Source organism: Propithecus coquereli, unplaced genomic scaffold, assembly GCF_000956105.1.
Source record: "Propithecus coquereli isolate 6110/MARCELLA unplaced genomic scaffold, Pcoq_1.0 Scaffold946, whole genome shotgun sequence".
In the NCBI taxonomy this organism is placed as follows: Eukaryota; Metazoa; Chordata; class Mammalia; order Primates; family Indriidae; genus Propithecus; species Propithecus coquereli.
The window spans coordinates 721837-738434 of record NW_012155796.1 but is presented as its reverse complement, the minus strand read 5'-3'; the positions used below and the strand labels follow the sequence as shown (position 1 = coordinate 738434).

General features: G+C 48.8%; 2 protein-coding genes across 3 annotated transcripts; one reads left to right on the top strand and one right to left on the bottom strand.

The window, feature by feature from the left end:
• Nucleotides 1-200: 200 nt before the first annotated feature.
• Nucleotides 201-11444, top strand: MED9 (mediator complex subunit 9). Its single transcript, XM_012665000.1, has 2 exons — nt 201-454; nt 10541-11444. Exons 1-2 carry the CDS (start codon nt 228-230, stop codon nt 10755-10757), a joined length of 444 nt encoding a protein of 147 aa, XP_012520454.1. The 5' UTR covers nt 201-227; the 3' UTR covers nt 10758-11444.
• A 2248-nt stretch (nt 11445-13692) lies between these two features.
• On the bottom strand, nt 13693-15588 carry RASD1 (RAS, dexamethasone-induced 1). 2 transcript variants are annotated; one of them, XM_012664998.1, is made up of 2 exons: nt 15158-15588; nt 13693-14940 (listed from the first exon to the last, which is right to left on the bottom strand). In XM_012664998.1, exons 1-2 carry the CDS (start codon nt 15441-15443, stop codon nt 14381-14383), a joined length of 846 nt encoding a protein of 281 aa, XP_012520452.1. In that variant the 5' UTR covers nt 15444-15588; the 3' UTR covers nt 13693-14380. The 2 variants fall into 2 exon arrangements, with proteins under 2 accessions (XP_012520452.1, XP_012520453.1); XM_012664999.1 differs by having other exon boundaries at nt 14784-14866; nt 15158-15552.
• Between the last annotated feature and the right edge of the window lie 1010 nt (nt 15589-16598).

The following is a 16598-nucleotide window of genomic DNA, read 5'->3' as shown; positions in this document are numbered from 1 at the left end:
TCACAACCAAATCCAAGCCACCCCAAATCTCCCCACGTTACTTAGCAACAGTCTTCTCCGCCCCCGCGTCTTTGCCCCGCCCCATGCCCCGTGCGCACGCTCAGAGCCTTCATCCGGGCCCCACCCCTCGTGGGACGCGCTATGGTGACGTATGGAGTCTGCGACGCTTTCGGTCGGCCAACCCCTGGGGTCCGGTTGACTTGACTCGCTGACAGAGCCCGGGCGCCATGGCCTCCGCCGGTGTTGCTGCCGGGCGACAGGCCGAAGATACTTTACCGCCGTCGTCCGAGCCGCCGCTGCCTGACACCAAGCCGCTGCCGCCTCCTCAGCCGCCGCCGCCGGTCGCTGCGCCTCAACTGCAACAGTCGCCGGCGCCGCGGCCTCCGTCACCAGCCCGCGTGAGGGAGGAAGAGAATTACTCCTTTTTACCTTTGGTTCACAACATCATCAAATGGTAAGAACCTAGGAGAGGACCAGTCACCACACTCCCTCTCGCTTCTCGTCTCACCGGTTTCAGAGCTGCAAGAGGCCTGGGCGCTCTGAGAAACTGAGACCCAGAGCGGGAAGAGGCCTCTCAAAACCGCAGAGACAATCAATGAGTTCAGCGAGCGCTTTGAGCCCTGAGTGTTGCGATATTCGTTAAAAGGAAGCCATCCTAGAGACTAAATGCACAAGACTCTGTTGTCCAGCTGCTCAAGTGTGCATCCCAGCCTTCTTGAGCAAATTAAATTTCTCTGAGCCTCAGTTTTCTCACCAAAAAGACATGATCTGGAAAAACCCATGATTAAAAAGATTGAGAGGTGGGATGGTGATGGGAAACATTAGAAGAAACAAAGACACAGAAGTTGCCCCAGACGATTAGATCCCCGTGTACTAACTTTGCTCTAAAATAGTATTAAAGGAAGTGGTTGTCATCCATTTGGCCAGCATTCAGGTTAGCCTGAGTTTTCAAACAGGCCCTGTAAAGGGAAAAAACAAAACCAAAAACCAAGCAGGAATCTCCCTGATCCCTTAATTATTTTTATTGTTACGTTACTACAATATATATTCACATGATACTAGGCGTAAACTCCTAGGTCGTAATTCTTATTCAGATATTAAAAACAAAAACAAAGTGAATTAAAAGAAAATTACCATTCCAACAACAGTCAAGTGAACATTAATATGTTCCTTGGTGTTTTGCTGAAATGAAATTGTTACAACTGAAAGTCTTGACTGTTCATGGCCCAGTTTTTGAGTTTAGGCGAACTAGATTCACTTGCTGTGGGATGACCTGATTCTCTTCTGCCGCTTTTCTCTTCAAATGACGGCAAAGCCTTTGTTCTTACATTACACCCTGACTTCATTTGGCTGGCTTCACTTGGCGTGAAAATACTGTTTCTAGGGTACTAAGGCAGACTGTTCTGGGTTCGTTAGCCTGTGATAACAATCACAAACAGAAATGGAAATGCAGACCCTGCAATCCCAGGGCGGTGCTGGATTATAAAGGTGTCACCCAAATTAACCTCAGTATACTGGTTTTAAGAAAAATATGGAAAAATGAAAACACAAAACATACATTCACAAAGACAACTCTTGGACCCCTGAGAGTATATTCTTGAGCCCCGATAGGGCAGTTGGGTTGGGCTGGCTTTAAAGATGGGGCAGTAAGTTAGACTAGTGAGAACAGGCTTTGAAGTCAGATAGTTGCGGGTTCAAATTTGTGTACTGAAACTTGCTTGGCTTATAATCTTACAATTGGTAAATACTTAAGCTTTCCAGGCCATAATCTTCCTATTTCTAATATGTCAATAATGGATCTCAAAAGATGGTTCAAATTATAATTCCATAATGTACTGGCTGGGTGACCTTGGCAAGTAACTTAGATTCTCTGAGCCTCTTTTTGTCTTATGAAATACAAATAATAACACTTAAGTCATAGGATTGTTGGGAGGTGTACTCAAGAGCATACCTGCGAAAGATGGGGCTTGTCTGTTCCCTCTGAAAGGTCTGTAAAGGGTTTTTTTTTTTAAAAATCAAAACCAAAGAGAACAGGACAGAAAGTGATTGCCACGAAGTGGATGGCCAAGGGCTAACTCACCTGCCAGCTCCAAAGCAGCTGGCATTGACCATGGCCTCTCCTCAAATCTCAAGAGCTGGCAGTTCCAGGACCCTCTGGAAACAGGGGTGAAGGGGGACCTAAGAACAAGAGGATTACTTAGAAGTCTCTTTAAGAAGCAATCCTGTCCCACCTTCCATCCCCCTGTTCCCCAAGCAGCCAGGTGACCAAACTTCTATCTTGGCAGACGATTAAATGGTTACTCTTTCCCAAGATTTATTCTTAGGAAGGAATCAGCCAGAGAGTTTCTGGACTGGGAGACACCAGGCACTTTGCGGGGGTAGGTAGGAGCAGCCATTACTGAAAACAGGGATTAAGAGAAAGTTCACAAACTGAATAGTGAGACCGCACCCTACCTAGCCTTCTTCCCCAACCTGGCTTCTAAACTGGCAGCCAAAGAGAATGGAGGCACCTTCTCTGTGGTATCTGACTAGTCAAGAGAAAAGACATTGGAAAAGAAAAGACTTTGGAAAGAAAAGACTTTTTTTCCTCAGGAAATAACCTAGTAAATTCATTCTAAGAAAGTGAAAAAGCTCATACACAGAGCTTCCACTGAGTGTTTTAGTGTTTTAAAACACTGAAACTTAGCCAAGGCTACTAAGCATGTGAAGAAAACCCCTAGTAAGACAGGACAAGACAGAAAAGCAGAAAAAGCCACTTGGAGGAAATAGTATGTACAGGGGGATGGAGTGATGTTATAACCATGAAAAAAAACTAGGATCCAATGTGAAAACCTTCAGTATAGGTATGTCTTTGAGTTCATAGGCTAATGAGAGAAGGAGCCATAGACTGTGATAAGGGCAGAGGAGCAAGGGAGAGAGACCTCATGAAGCCTGGAGGAGTCAGAAGCCTTGTTAAGGGTGGAGCCAAAAATGAGCCTTAATTAGGAAAGAGACAGGAGGAAGGGTGGTGTAGGAAGAACATAGGTAAGGACGTGGAGCCAAGAAATGGTGTCAGCTCATGAGGGTCAACTCTCAGCTTGGTGGTGCTGAGCATAAATCCAACAAGGTATGAAGGGGGAGACAGGAAGGGAGAGCTGGGGAGGAGGGAAGAGCCTGGATACAGAGGGTCGCGCATCCCCTTGGGGAGCAGGACTTTGTCTTCTGAGGGATGGGGAGCTAGTTAAACTTACAGGCTGGGGAGCCCATTAGGACACCGTCCTGACAGGCCTGGCAAAAGGAGATGATGGGCTGGGACCATGTTCAGTTGCCCAGAGTGGTTCTCCCATGCCCTAGATCTCTTCCTCTCTTGTAACTTCCCCTCCGTGGTCCTTGTGTTATTTATTTACTCCCTGCCCATTCAGGGATGAATAAGGAAATAAAACCTGAAGTAGTGAATTTAGCGTTTCTTGTTTTCATAAAGAATTCAGAGTGTTGCCTCATTAAGATTTTTAAAAAATTATTTAATAAAAGTAGCCACTGCAAATTCAGATGTACAGAAAAGTATAAAATGATAAAAAGCGTTCTTTTCCCCAAGTCCCCTCACCAATGGTAACTGCTGTTAATACTTTCTTCAGTTTCCTTCCAGAAATGATAAATGCATGTCTTTTCAAAAATTTATACAAATTGAGATCATGCTGTACTTTGCATTTTTCACTGATTAGTCTATTTGGGGCACCTTTCTATACTGCACATAAAGATCTATCTCAGTAAGGCAGCTGCAGAGAATTGGATCTTGTGGATGCACCATAATTTATGTAACTAGTTTTCTGTTAACGGGCTTTTGGGTATTTTTCTAATTTTTGCTATTACCAGCAGTGCTGGGGTAAGCATCCTTGTATTTGAGTAAGTTTATTATGCGGTAAACCCTTAGCAGTGGAATTGCTGGAGCAGAGGGTCCATATATCTTTTATTTTGATAGCTATTGCTAAATTTAGAGCTCTATATCTTTTTAGCTAACAAAATTAAGTCCTATAGACTGGATTGTTTAAATTAACCTAAAAAATCTATTAACTAAGATAACCCATAAATCTACCACCTAGAGAGCATTAAAAAAAAATTAAAGTTGCAGATGGACACCAAGTACCCATAGATATGAAGTGGAAAGGGAGCCTCCCCCTCCACTCCTCCCAGCTCCCTCCCTTGTCCCAAAACTGCATAATATCCCACCTTATGAATGTGCATCATTTATCTAAATAGTTCCCTGCTCAAGGACATTCATTGTTTCTGGCATTTTGCTGTTGTAATCAGCGCTACAGTGAGCATCTTTGTCAGTGCTATCTTGGTGTGAACTCTTGGGAGTCTCTGAAAGATACATGTCTAGCAATGGGATATGTGAATTTAAGATTTTGATCACTATTAGCAAATTCAGAAAGAATGCACCAATTTATACTTGCACCAACAGTGTGTGTGTGTTTTTTTCCCATATCCCTACAATCACCATTAAAGTTTTAACTTTGACTAGTCTGATAGGTCAGAAATGATATATTTATTACATTAGGTAAAGCATCATTTCATATGCAATTTATATAGCATTTGTATTTTTTCCCTATAAAATGCCCATTTTTCTATTAGGTCATTCTTCTTTCTATGAGCTCTTTATACAGTGAGGAAATAATATCTTTGTATGTCAAATGTATTATTTCCCCCAAGTTGTTGCTTTTCTTTTGTCATTGTTCATGGTCATGATGTTTTTTTTCATTCAGAATCATATAATTGCATATAGTCAGATTTTGTTAAGTTTTTCCTTTATGGCTTCTGAAGTTTGGTCCTACTTGGAAAGGCCTTCCCACTCAAAAATTATAAATATTGATACCTTTTTCCTAGGACTTTCATGGTTCCATTTTTTAACTTTTAATTCTTTGATGCTTCTGGAGTTTACTTTGGTGAAAAGAGTAAAGGGGGCCCAGCTTTTACCCCCAGTTAGCCATGTCTTCCCACTGCTGTGTATTGAATATTCATTATATGCCTTGCTTGAGTTGCTTCCTTTCTCATACTGAATTCCCATGTGTTTGCTGATCTACTTCTGGACATTCTATTCTCCAGTGCCAAACTGTTTTAGTTCTTAAACCTTCATAGTAAATTTCATTATCTTTTAAGGTTAGTCTTCTTACTCTTTCTTGTCAGTATTTCTCTGTAGCGCCTTTACCTTTCCCCTCCAATTTTCTGGTAGCCTGCCTGAGATCATGATGCTTTTAGTTAATGGAACATTTTCTGTTTCTTTGCTTCTAAGACTGGTCACTGATCAGCCAGGTCTTCTAGCCTTGCTTTTGAATCTTACAATCACTTCTTAATTAGCCTCTTTGCCTTCATACTTTCCTCTCTCTCATTCATCCTGTGCACGTTATCAGGTTAATTTTTCTCTGCCCCCTGTTCTTCCCAAATTGAACCCAAACATTTAGCCCTCCATTCAAGGGTCTCTGCAGACCGTCTTCAGATTCCCTGCCTGGCCCACCTAACACAAAGCCCAGAGAGGGACCTTCTGTTGCAAGTGCCTTTGGGTGGGTGGAGTCCTCCAGGCTGGCAGGCCTTCTAGCCCTCTGCCAGGAGTGCCCATGGAAATGCCACAGAGAGCTCTGTGAGCCAGAACCTCCCCCTGCATCCCTAGGGCCCTGTCAGCTTCCTGGAATGCTCCAGCTAGGCCAGCCCTGCTTGGAGTTGGAGCCCATAGCACTTTCTTCTCTTCTAGTGCCTTTCCCGAATTAACACTACACATTTATGTTATTTTTAAAGGATGAGGAAAGGGAAAAGAGAAGCCTCATTTTTACACCTGTAAGAAATATAAACCTCAACTCTTTAAGACCTTTCTTGATATATGTAGAAGCTACATTATAAAAGTACATACATAGTAAAGGAGGAATGAAATGAGGTCTGCTAGACCAGGAAAAGCTATGTGTTTTTTTCTTTCAAACTTAGCAAATCTAATCTGAGTCTGGAACTAAGTGTCCCAGCCTAGGCATTCCGAATTGCAGTGGTTATTGCCTTGCCTGATGGTTTTGGCTTACCTAGTAATAGTATTCTGTCAATATGAGTACTTTAAAACATTTTTTAAACTAAATGTTTCAATTCTTTAGATGCCTTGGGTCGCTAGGTAGGTAGAGGGGAGCCATCCTTGCCACCTCAGAGGGAGCTGAGTGATGAGCACACTTTGCTGTCCTGTGCCCTTTGAGCTTGGCCAGGCTGCTTCAAAAAGTCAGCTTGTTGAGGCAGGTCAACAAGACCTCTTTCATGGGAACAGGGTGTTGTAGGCCGGCCGCTTCCCACACCAGTGTCTATTTTAATCTGCCCAGCCCTCCACACCAGCTGAGGCCTGTTCCTAGGTTGTGCAGGAAGTGGCCCACAAAGAGCCCACACTGGCTCCGCGGGGCTGATCTGCAGGTGTTACTGCAGCCCTCTGCCCTCCACTTTCTTCTCCCTCAGCCACATCCAAGGGAAAAGGATGGTGCCCACAGATGGGGTATGTTGTAGACTGCATGGAGGAGGCGTTCCAGGCCTGCTCAACAGCCTCTTCACTCCTCTGCCTCTTTCTTTCCTTCTGTTCAATGTAACTTACCAAGCACTTGCTGGGCCCACCAGAAGGCATGCCCTGAAGACAGGCCTCCTGTTGAGTCAGCAGTTCCTCAGCGAGCCTGAGAAATTTACACAGGGAGCATTTATACATGTCTACCTGGGAATGCCAGAGGCGCTTTGGTGGCACTGGCAGGGGCCTGGCAGGTGTTGTCTGGGGGTTGGAGTCATCTGGGATTTTTAAGCAGCCTAGTGACCTGCCCAGACTTGGGTTTCTAAAGGCAGGTGGGGCAGAGGGTTTAGGAGAGGAGGACCTGGGTCCACAGGAAGGCAGTGCAGCGGGAGCTGGTGGTGGGTGGCCTGGAGGGGTCTAGAGGAGGCGGAGTTGGCAGGATCGGTGGCTGGGAGGACGTGAGGCATATAGGAGTTAGTCACGGAGGGCAGCTCCTCCAGAGGCAGGCAGTGAGTCCACTCTGGTCATTTGCCTTCTCCCCACACTCCAGGGAGAAACTACTTGGTAACTGTTGGAAGGAGGGAGCTGAAATTCAGGAAGGAGGACTGGCTGGGGAAATGTTCTCAGCATCCAGAGGTGGGAGTGGATGAATGTGTTCTGGGGCATTTTGTAGAGCCATGTCTTTTTAAACTCCCTTTAGCAGCAGAACCTTTTGTCATTTGTCCCTAAAAAGAATGTTTTTCGTGTGTTACCCTGTGAGCAGATGGAAGCAAGGGTGTGAGGTTCAAAGCCTCTCTTCCAAAAGCCCCTCAGGTCATGGCAGAACTGGAACAGAGAAGTGCAGATAGCTGATAGATAAGTAACAGCCAGTGTTGTCCATGGTCACGTGGAATGTACGTCAGTACAGGTTTTTTGGAGGGCATTTTGGTAATATCTGTCAAAAATGTAAATATACATAACCTTTGACCCAGAATTCCTACTTCTAGGGAATTATCTTACCAGAATGCTTGCACAAGTACATAAAGATGTAGGTACAAATGTTCATTGTCATTTTGATAAATTGCAAACATTCCAAATACCCATGAACAGCCAAAAAATTTAGCTGGATAATTATATATGTGTCAACATGGAAAGATATCCAAGGTGCATTGTTAAGTGAAAAAAGCAAGAGTCCGAACCATGTGTGGTCACGTTTCTGTTAAGTAACAAAAGTGTGTTTGTATGTTCTAGTCTATTTCAAAGCAGTCCAAAACAGTGCACACCACATATTAACAGAGGTTATCTCTGGGACACAGGATTAAAGGGAATTTCCTTTTGTAAGCCTTGGATGTCTTGTCATTTTTGAATTTTTTCCCTCAAACAGCTATTACTGTCATTTAAAAAAAAATTATGGAGAGATGAAAGCCACTGGAGTTAGTGCATTGGAAGGAGAGACTGCGGGCAAGGGAGGGCTGGGAAGGGCCAGTCCCAGGGCGAGTCAGCTAGGACAGAATGGGGCATGATGCAAGGGGCGCAGAAGTTTTGAGGAGGAAAAAATGGGAAACCAAGTCAGATGCCACGGAGAGGTCAAAAGAAGTGACTGTCAGGGTTGGGAGGAGGTTGGTGTCAGTGCAGCCAGGGGATTCTTTTTGCTTCTAAGTCACCAGTGCTCATGCTGCACAGTTGCTGGCCAGTCTGCATCTGTACTAAAGTACCAACACTTAAAAAAACAAAGAAGATTGGAGCATGATTCTCAGACCCACCCACCTAAACCCTGTGCAGTTTGCCTGTGAGTCTAGTGACACAGATACAAATGTCTGTTGTCCAGGGGAAGGGTGCTCTGAGGATCACCCCTCGCAGTAGTGTTTTTGTCCAAAGGCAGAGTAGGTGGGCCCAAGGTGCCCTGATTTTGCCTTGTTTGTATGATTTTCATCCTCCTTGACCTAGTGGCCTTTTTTCCTTCCTTCTAAAATTGGCTGATGACTAACATTGAACACAAAGCCAGGCCTGTTTAGAGCTTTCTGCCTTTATTCACTCAGCGTTTGGGCCTGTCACTTTTCTTTTGCCTTGAATATTTCACAGTAATCCTGGCTTCGCAGGTGCCCATCTGGTTCAAATAGTGTGTTCTGAATAGCGTCTTTTCCTTGCACCAGGAGTTCAGTGCTATTTACTTCCACCAACTAGGACAGTTGAGCTTCCAGGGGGCCTCCCTGTGGGCTGCGTGGCCCCCTTTCAGCTCAGCTCCCCTCCGGGCAGTTTTTCATACGGTTCCTTTTTTATTATCTGAAGACCATCTCCTTTCCAGAAAGTTCACCAGGCAAAGAATGGGCAACCCTTGACATTTGGGGGTTTTCAGAAATAAACATCTTAAACATGGCCCACTTTTTACTGTCAGAATTAAATTTTCTTTGGGGCCAGGTTATATTTGCTTCAAGAACTAGATTATCTTAAGTTCCTTACAAATTTCTATTATATGTATTTTTTGCTTTTACCATGTCCTTTCAGACTCATATGATATGAATCAGTTTTCTTAAAATTATGTTTTAATTTCAAAACTTCCTTGGGGCTTAAATTCATAACAGTGTGTTAACATGCATGCCATCCAGGTATAATGATTTCAGAAGTCCAGATGGTGTCTGTCCACATGTGTGGATCAGAGCTGAGACTGAAAAGAATTAAAATAAGAGATGTTCCCTGTTTGCTTCCCTCCAAAAGATTTTCGGTCTCATGAATACCAATTACTCCTCCCTAGAAACTGAGATAAGGTACGCCATTAATTGTGTCTCTAAGTTGAGAGCATCAGATAACAACAAGAAGTGTTTGGCTGGCTGTTGGTTCCCTGGAATAAATGACTGGCTCTCCGATCCTGCCTCTGAGTTTAGAGCTGTTGATAAGTAGTGAACAGGCCCTGCTGGCCGTCTGATTTGCTAGGTGTGAGACGTAACCAACCGATGGCTCACCAGGAAAGATGGGTATTCTGTCTGCGTAAGAAGAGAAATGATGAATAATAAACATGAATTAGCACCATCTGGGTTGAAATTTCCCACCAGGGATGAACATTTATTTAAAAAATAAATGATTATTGACGGTTTTTCCCTCTTACGCCTCAATGGCTTATTCCTAGAACAGCTCACCGAATTGGCTTTTAGTGTTTAGTCTCAACTGCTTGTTTTCAAAAGCTCATCCACTTACTACTAACTTTTAAAAAATGTATAGGAGCAACTGGCAAGCTATGTCTTTGATCTTAGGTGAAGGTTTTTGTTCTTGTTTTGTTTTTAATTTGGTAGTGACAGGGGAGCATGGATCCTGCACAGCTAATAATAGCTGTGAGATGAAGCGAATGATCTGCCTTGAAAATGAGCTTGACCTGAAGGCAAGGACTTTGCATGAGTATGGTAGGAGAGAGCCTGTACCTGCTGAAAAATTTCCAGTAGCTTGTAACTAATTTAAAATTTGTGAACAGCTCTGTGGAAATTAGTATTTATGTTAACAGGTTCAAACAAGCATCAAAACACCAGCTAAAATGATCTCTTGCTAATTTTAAAAGTCTCCTGTTTGGCTTGGAAATGGCTCAGATTAGACAAAATGTAGTATTTCAACAAGTTTTTTTTGGCATTTGTCACCTGATGTTGGTATTGGTTCATTCATTTATCCAGCACACATTTATGAACATAGTTGCCAAGCATTCATTCTTTCAACAGATATTTCTTGAGTGCCTGCAGTGTCCTATGCACTGGACCAGGGATGGGGGGACATCTGTGATGAGGCAGACAGTTCCTGCCCTCATAGAATGACAGTTGATTAGACGAAGAGCAGGGAGTCAAAGTGTCTGATCCTGCGAGTGTGCCAGGCACTCGAGTGCTTTGTCTGGTTTACAGATGCCTAAGAAAGAACCTGTCCCTGCCCTCTAGGGGTGTGCACAGCCTAGTCAGGGGACAGACACATAAAACAAAGCATCCTAAAAGATACTGTGGGAGCGACAACTGACTCTGGGGTGTAAAAAGCAGGAAGGCGAGATGTGGAGCCCAGCTGTGAATGCTAACAACTGCCTTCTGCCCCCTGCAGCATGGACAAGGACAGCCCGGACGTCCACCAGGACCTGAATGCCCTCAAAACCAAGTTTCAGGAGATGCGAAAGCTCATCAGCACCATGCCTGGCATCCACCTGAGCCCCGAGCAGCAGCAGCAGCAGCTGCACAGCCTCCGGGAGCAAGTCAGGACCAAGAACGAACTTCTGCAAAAGTACAAGAGTCTCTGCATGTTTGAAATCCCCAAGGAGTAGAGTGAAGCCGACTTACAGGAATACCTGAGAAAGAAGAGGGAAGGCAAAGGTCCCCACCCCAGCACTTCCTTGGAGTGTGGTTCCTTTGGACCCCAGCTCTGAACCTCAGAGCCAACAGGCGCGCTCCTGCTGCCTTGTCAGCGTTGACTGCAGGGAGCTAGTGAAGCAGGCTCCACAGGGGCTTCCTGGCATATATACACATGTCTAGATGCATGGTAACTTAAGTGCCTGCTGGTGGAAGTCAGAATGTTCCTGGAGACTGGGAGGGGGTGGAGGACTCTGCCCTGCCTCTGGGGAGGGGCCATCTGCTGTGTGTGCCACCCCACTGGCAGATCTGAAGGGCGCAGTGGGAAAGGAGGCAGCTTGCCTTTGCTTCCTTCCCTCCCTCTCCTCCACCCCCATACGATCAGAGTGTACCAGGTACATACTGTTCCTGTTAACTGCAGTTTCATGAAACATTTGCATAGAATTCACTGGATCAATTAGGCTTGCACTCATATGGCGTGAATTTAACATGATAAAAGAAGGCTATGAGAGAATGAACATTGTTTTGAAAGGTCACAACGTGGCTTTTTTTCCTGAAACAGTCTGGTTCCTTTTATGTTTGAGTCAGTGAATGGAACTATACCCATGGGGGTGTCAGCTTGGAGCCCTACCAGGCAGCCCCTGCCTCCAGATTCCCTGCCTCCTGCAGGTTCTCTGCCTCTCCTACACGTTCTCCTCACCTCAGCTCCTGTCACCTTTGATTAGTGCCTGAGAATGGCCAAACCACTTCACATCTGCAGTGCTTCCTGGGGCTGGCGAGGTGCTGTCCTTTCTGTGCAGGCTCAGACAAGTTTTCCAGTGAACAGATCTTCCTTCTTCTGGCATTTCAGATTCACATTGCCCTGGTTTAAAAAAGTATTTCCCCCTCTGGCCTTCTCACTCAAGAGTCAGCAACATTTACTGCACTGCAAAGGGTTCGTGATGCACTTTTTGTTCAGAGAAAGGCAGCTCTAAGTGACAGTTCAGATGGTCCCTCAGCCAGGGTGAAGTAGGCTTATAAGTTATACAGTCAAGTTCTAGCTCTTAAATGTTTATAAACGTCCCTCATTCCTCCCCAGCTCCCCTGATTTTTTCCAGATGGAACATTTTATTTGTGTGTTCTCCCTTTGTCAAATTGAGGTAAGAGCAGTTCTTTCCCTTGCCTCTTAAGGATGGGGCGAGAAGTAACTGAATATTGTTTGGGTCCAGAAACGAGCACATAACCTGTGCTGACCAGTTCAGGGGCTTAGCAGCTGCCTGCCAGCTGACCTCGTTGGCAGGAATATTGGTCGGAGATGTTTTTAGCAGAGTTCCAGTGGTGTAGACCTGCAGCCACCTGTCAGCGGCTAGCATATTAGGACTGGGGGATGTGTGAGAAGATCAAGTTTCAGTGGCTTTGGACAGAAAAGCAGACTCTGAATTTAAAGTGGTTGGTCACCTATTAGACTAGTTCTACCTTGGGATTGTTATTTAACTGAATCAGTTATTTTCTTGAAATTTCAGAGCAGTGGGTGAGCCAGTTTTAAGGCTCTGACCAAATACCATGAAACGCAAAGCACATAAAGATACCAGACCATTGGGGTCTTCTTGCAATGCAAGGCTGAAATGGAGAAAGGCTCTTCACAGAGGCAGAGGGAGACAGGACCTTCCCTGTATTCCAGTGTTTTGAATTGTGACATATTTCAAATGTATAATTAAAAGAACTTATGCTTTGCTCTCTGGACGTCATGGTTTTTGTACTAAGAAATTCATAGTAGGGTGGCTCTTGTATAGTGAGAGGAAAATGTTCTCACTTTGCTCAGACACAGAACAAAACCTTTGCTCCTTACCTTCCTCCACCCCAGCACACACACCAGCTACACCAGCGTCAAAGCAGAATGACTCCTCTCCCAGGAACGGCATCTGTCCCCAAGACTAGTTTGTCGGTGGGTCATCCCTGTGCCTGCCTGTGGTCAGCCCCCAGGCTGTCTACTGTTGTGGGGTATGTCCCGTTTGGTGATTTGAGGAGGTTCAGTCCTGTAGGGAGCGGCCCTCACTGAGCAGGGTTGAAATCCCTCCCCAGGACAATGTTGAGTGTCCCTCACAGGGCTGAGCACCCTCTCGAAGCTACCAATTATTTGGATTACTGGGTGGCAGGCGCTTGTGCTAAGTACTTTTCAAACATCACACTTAATCCCCATGCCGGGCGCGTTCTCTGTATTCCTCCATGAAGAATTTGGGCCTTGGCAGGTGTTACCTGCCCAAGGTTGCAGTTACTAGCGGCAGATAGAGGTAGGTCCCACTGAGAGGGAGACAGCAAGGCGGAGAGGGTCGCTGGAGCCCACTTGGAGCACCACCTGAAGTGGGGGCGGGAGGCTGTGGGGATTTTTAACTGTCCCCAGACACTGGATGTGGCAACCCTAGAGGCAGGGGGTGGCACCAGCCAGCTCCCATAGGGGCCTCTCAGCCTTGGTTTCCTTAATTGTGAAAGCAGGCCCTGAGAGACAACCTTCTGTCCCCTGGGTCCACACTGAGTCTAGTGACAAAATGGCCAGGCACAGTTCCAGTGGCCCTTATGCTGATTGGGAAGTAAGAATGTTCTCTCAGAAAATGAGGCCCTTTGTGACTTGGCCTAAAGAAAACTAAGCAGGTTAGATGGCTAGAAAGATCTCAGCTCTAGGGAAGACCCCAAGATCCTTTATATTTGTCCTGGTTTTCCAGGGAGCCATCCCCTGAATAGACAGGCTTGGTCTGCATCTGGAGCTGCTTGGGAGCCTTTTCTCCCGCGGTGGCCGAAGCTATTTTCAGACTGCCAGGGTTATTTTCCCGTTCTGGGGAAGGTGAGTCTAATTCCCCAGAAGCAGAAACCCAGCCTCCTCCCTTGTCTCCGCCCTTCCCCCTCCAGCCATTTCTAAATGCAAAGAAAAACCAATTTTCCATTTTAAATTATTTTATTTTACATTAAAAAACCAACAATAACAACTTTAAAGACCTCTCTCACATACAGTATAAACACCTGGGTAAGATTTTGTTCATGTCCGTGTTGACACCGGAACTACTATTAAAGTGCAAGTTTTATGTTTTGTTTCCCTTTGTGCAATTTCGCTCACACACATGTAAACAAGTCACTTGGCTACGATTTGACCCATACCCTCCTTAGTTTCCGGAGGGCAAGGGTCGTGCCAGCTATCATGGCAACCGGAATCACAGATGAGATAGATAATGCCGCGGTTGTCCTGACCCTCAAGCCGGGCAGGACGGTTTCTTGACGCCTAGCAGTGGCTGACCAACTTCACATCTCCCCTCCCCTCTCTCCTTCCTTAGGTCTTTGTGCCAAACAAGCCCACCCCTTGCTGGGCCCTTGTTCCCCAGCGCGTGGGGGTGGCGGGCGCCAGCGGGAGCATGGGGAGGAGTCCTAGTCTTAGCCAGTTCTCTTTCCTTCCAGAGCAGATGACCGACCCTTCTCCGTTCTGCGGCGCCTCCCCGGGTGGCTGGGAGGGAAGACGCCAGTCCCTGCGCGCTCACGGCCCAGGGCGCACGGGGCTGGCCCGGGCCGTCGGATTTGACTTTTGAACAAAAAAGGTCCTCCTTAGGTTGTGTGGCCGGCGCGGCGGGGGCTCCTAGCTGATGACGCAGCGCTCCTTGTCCTTGGCCTGGCTGCCGCCGTTGGCCTTCTCGCGGATGTACATGAGGTCGCTGTGCACGCTGGGCCTGCGCGCGAAGGGCGCCACTATGCCGAAGGCGTCGCCCAGCTCGCCGCCGCTCCAGCCGCTGCCAACCCGCAGCAGCTTCTTGTTCCGCAGCGCCTTCTTGTGCAGCAAGTCGCAGTACTGCACCGAGACCTTGCGGTGCAGGTCCGGGCTCATCTCGCTCGGCAGCTTGGCCATGGCGAAGAGCGCGCGGAACATCTGGTCCAGGCTGCTGTTCTTCTTGGCCGAGACCTCGAAGTAGGCGCAGCGCTGGGGGTCGTCACCCACCAGCTGCTCGATCTCGCGCTGCTCCACCTCGCGGTAGAAGTCCCGGTCACCCTTGTTGCCGCAGATGACCAGGGGCACGTCCACGTTCTCCTTGGTTTTGTTCTTGAGGCAAGACTTGGTGTCGAGGATCTGCTGCTTGAGCCGCTGCACCTCCTCGAAGGAGTCGCGGTTGTCCAGGCTGAACACCAGGATGAAGACGTCTCCTGCAGGGGCACAGAGTGAACACAGGGAGGAGGTGAGGGCGGCCGCCGGGCGGACAAGTCGGGCCGCCTGACTGGGGACGCGGCACCCGGGCTCCAGCCGCCCGAGCGCGAAGTGCAAACCTCAGCGCGCGGCGGCGGCACCGGCGCTCCCCGGGCCCGCGGGGCTGGGGCTTCCCTCCCGCCCTCCCCGCGGCCCCCAGCCGGGCCCCCGCCTCACCTGTGAGGATGGAGAGGCGCCGCATGGCGGGGAACGGGTGGTTGCCGGACGTGTCGAGGATGTCGAGCTGGTAGACCTCGCCGCGGATGGAGTAGAACTTGCGGTGGAAGTCCTCGATGGTTGGCGTGTAGGCGTCCTCGAAGCGGCCCGTGAGGAAGCGCGTCACGATGGCCGTCTTGCCCACCTTGGACGAGCCAAGGATGACCATGCGGTAGCAGTTCTTGGCCGGGATACTCAGCTCCGAGTCGCTCGGGCACATCTTCTTGATCATCGCAGCCAGTTTCATCGGGCAGAGGGGCCGCGGGGCGGACGCGGGACCGAGAGAAGCGCGAGGCGGCCGGGGGCGCGGGAGCGGCGCGCGGGTGAGCAGCGCGAGGGCTGAGCTCGGGCTCTGCTGTGCTCCGCTGGGGATCGCGATCGGGACGCCTTGGCTCCGCCACGCACAGCTGGCTCTGCCCGCCCAGCCGCCGCCCTTATATTCAGCCTGCGCGGCCGCCCCGCCCCGCGCCCTCCCTGCCCCGGCGCGTCACGCCCCGCGGCGCCCGCCCCTCTCCCCGCCCTCCGGCCGCCCTCACCCTCCGCACCGCGAGGAAACTGAGTCCAGGGCCAGGCGAAGACTGGGCTCGCGCCACTCCGCTCTTCCCTGCACCCGGCCCAGCGGCCTTGGGGTTCCAGTCTGGGCTGTACGTTTGACCCTCTGTGACTTCGGGCACGGACCCCGCCATTCCCGCAACACGCGCGCACGTACCCATCACTCACTTATTTGGTTCGCCGTTTCCCCGAGAGTAACAATGGTAATCCAGTAACAGCAGCAGCGTTTGCTGGTGCTTGCGCGGACCGTATCTCTGTCAGGCCTCAGAACAGACCCCGGCCCAGGCCCGACCCGCTAACGTCCCCAGGCCGGCGCTGGTTCCCGGGGGGCGGCCGCCGGCTGCCGGGGTTTCGGGGCCCAGCGCGGAGGCGGGCGCCGCCCGCTCCGGCCGCCAGAGGGCAGCAGAGGGCCCCGCGGGCGCCGCGCGCTGGGATGGAGTCGAGAGGTTGGAGGTGGGTCGGGTGGCGTCCGGGAGGGATAGAGCACGGGCCTGGGGCGCCCAGCAGGAGCGATCCCACCCCCGCGCTCTGAAGCTCCTTTCTCCCAACCAGCTCCTTTCTCTCTGACCTGGTGGACTCTGCAGTCAGGGGCCGCCCCCTCCTTTTCCTGTCTCTGATCCCTAAAGGCCCAGAGACAGGCCCTCCTCCGTCAGGCCTAGGTCAGGGTCCCTTCCTCCCTGCCCCACAGCATCTTGGGCCTTTACAGGCCCGGGGACCAGCATTCTCATTTCATAGTCGAGGGACCGGCGCTCAAAGCCAGAGTGAGCCCACGAAGGCTCTGGGTGCATAGACAGCTTCTTCCTTTCTGGGCCTGTTTCCTCTTCTGGAGGCTGGTGGTTCTGGTTTCATG

Excerpts from the sequence above, each read along its gene's own strand:
- MED9 (XM_012665000.1), top strand. The coding sequence starts at position 228 with ATGGCCTCCGCCGGTGTTGCTGCCGGGCGACAGGCCGAAGATACTTTA. Across the intron at positions 455-10,540 it reads GTTCACAACATCATCAAATG|CATGGACAAGGACAGCCCGG; the intron begins GTAAGAACCTAG and ends TGCCCCCTGCAG.
- RASD1 (XM_012664998.1), bottom strand. The coding sequence starts at position 15,443 with ATGAAACTGGCTGCGATGATCAAGAAGATGTGCCCGAGCGACTCGGAG. Across the intron at positions 14,941-15,157 it reads GCGCCTCTCCATCCTCACAG|GAGACGTCTTCATCCTGGTG; the intron begins GTGAGGCGGGGG and ends GTGCCCCTGCAG.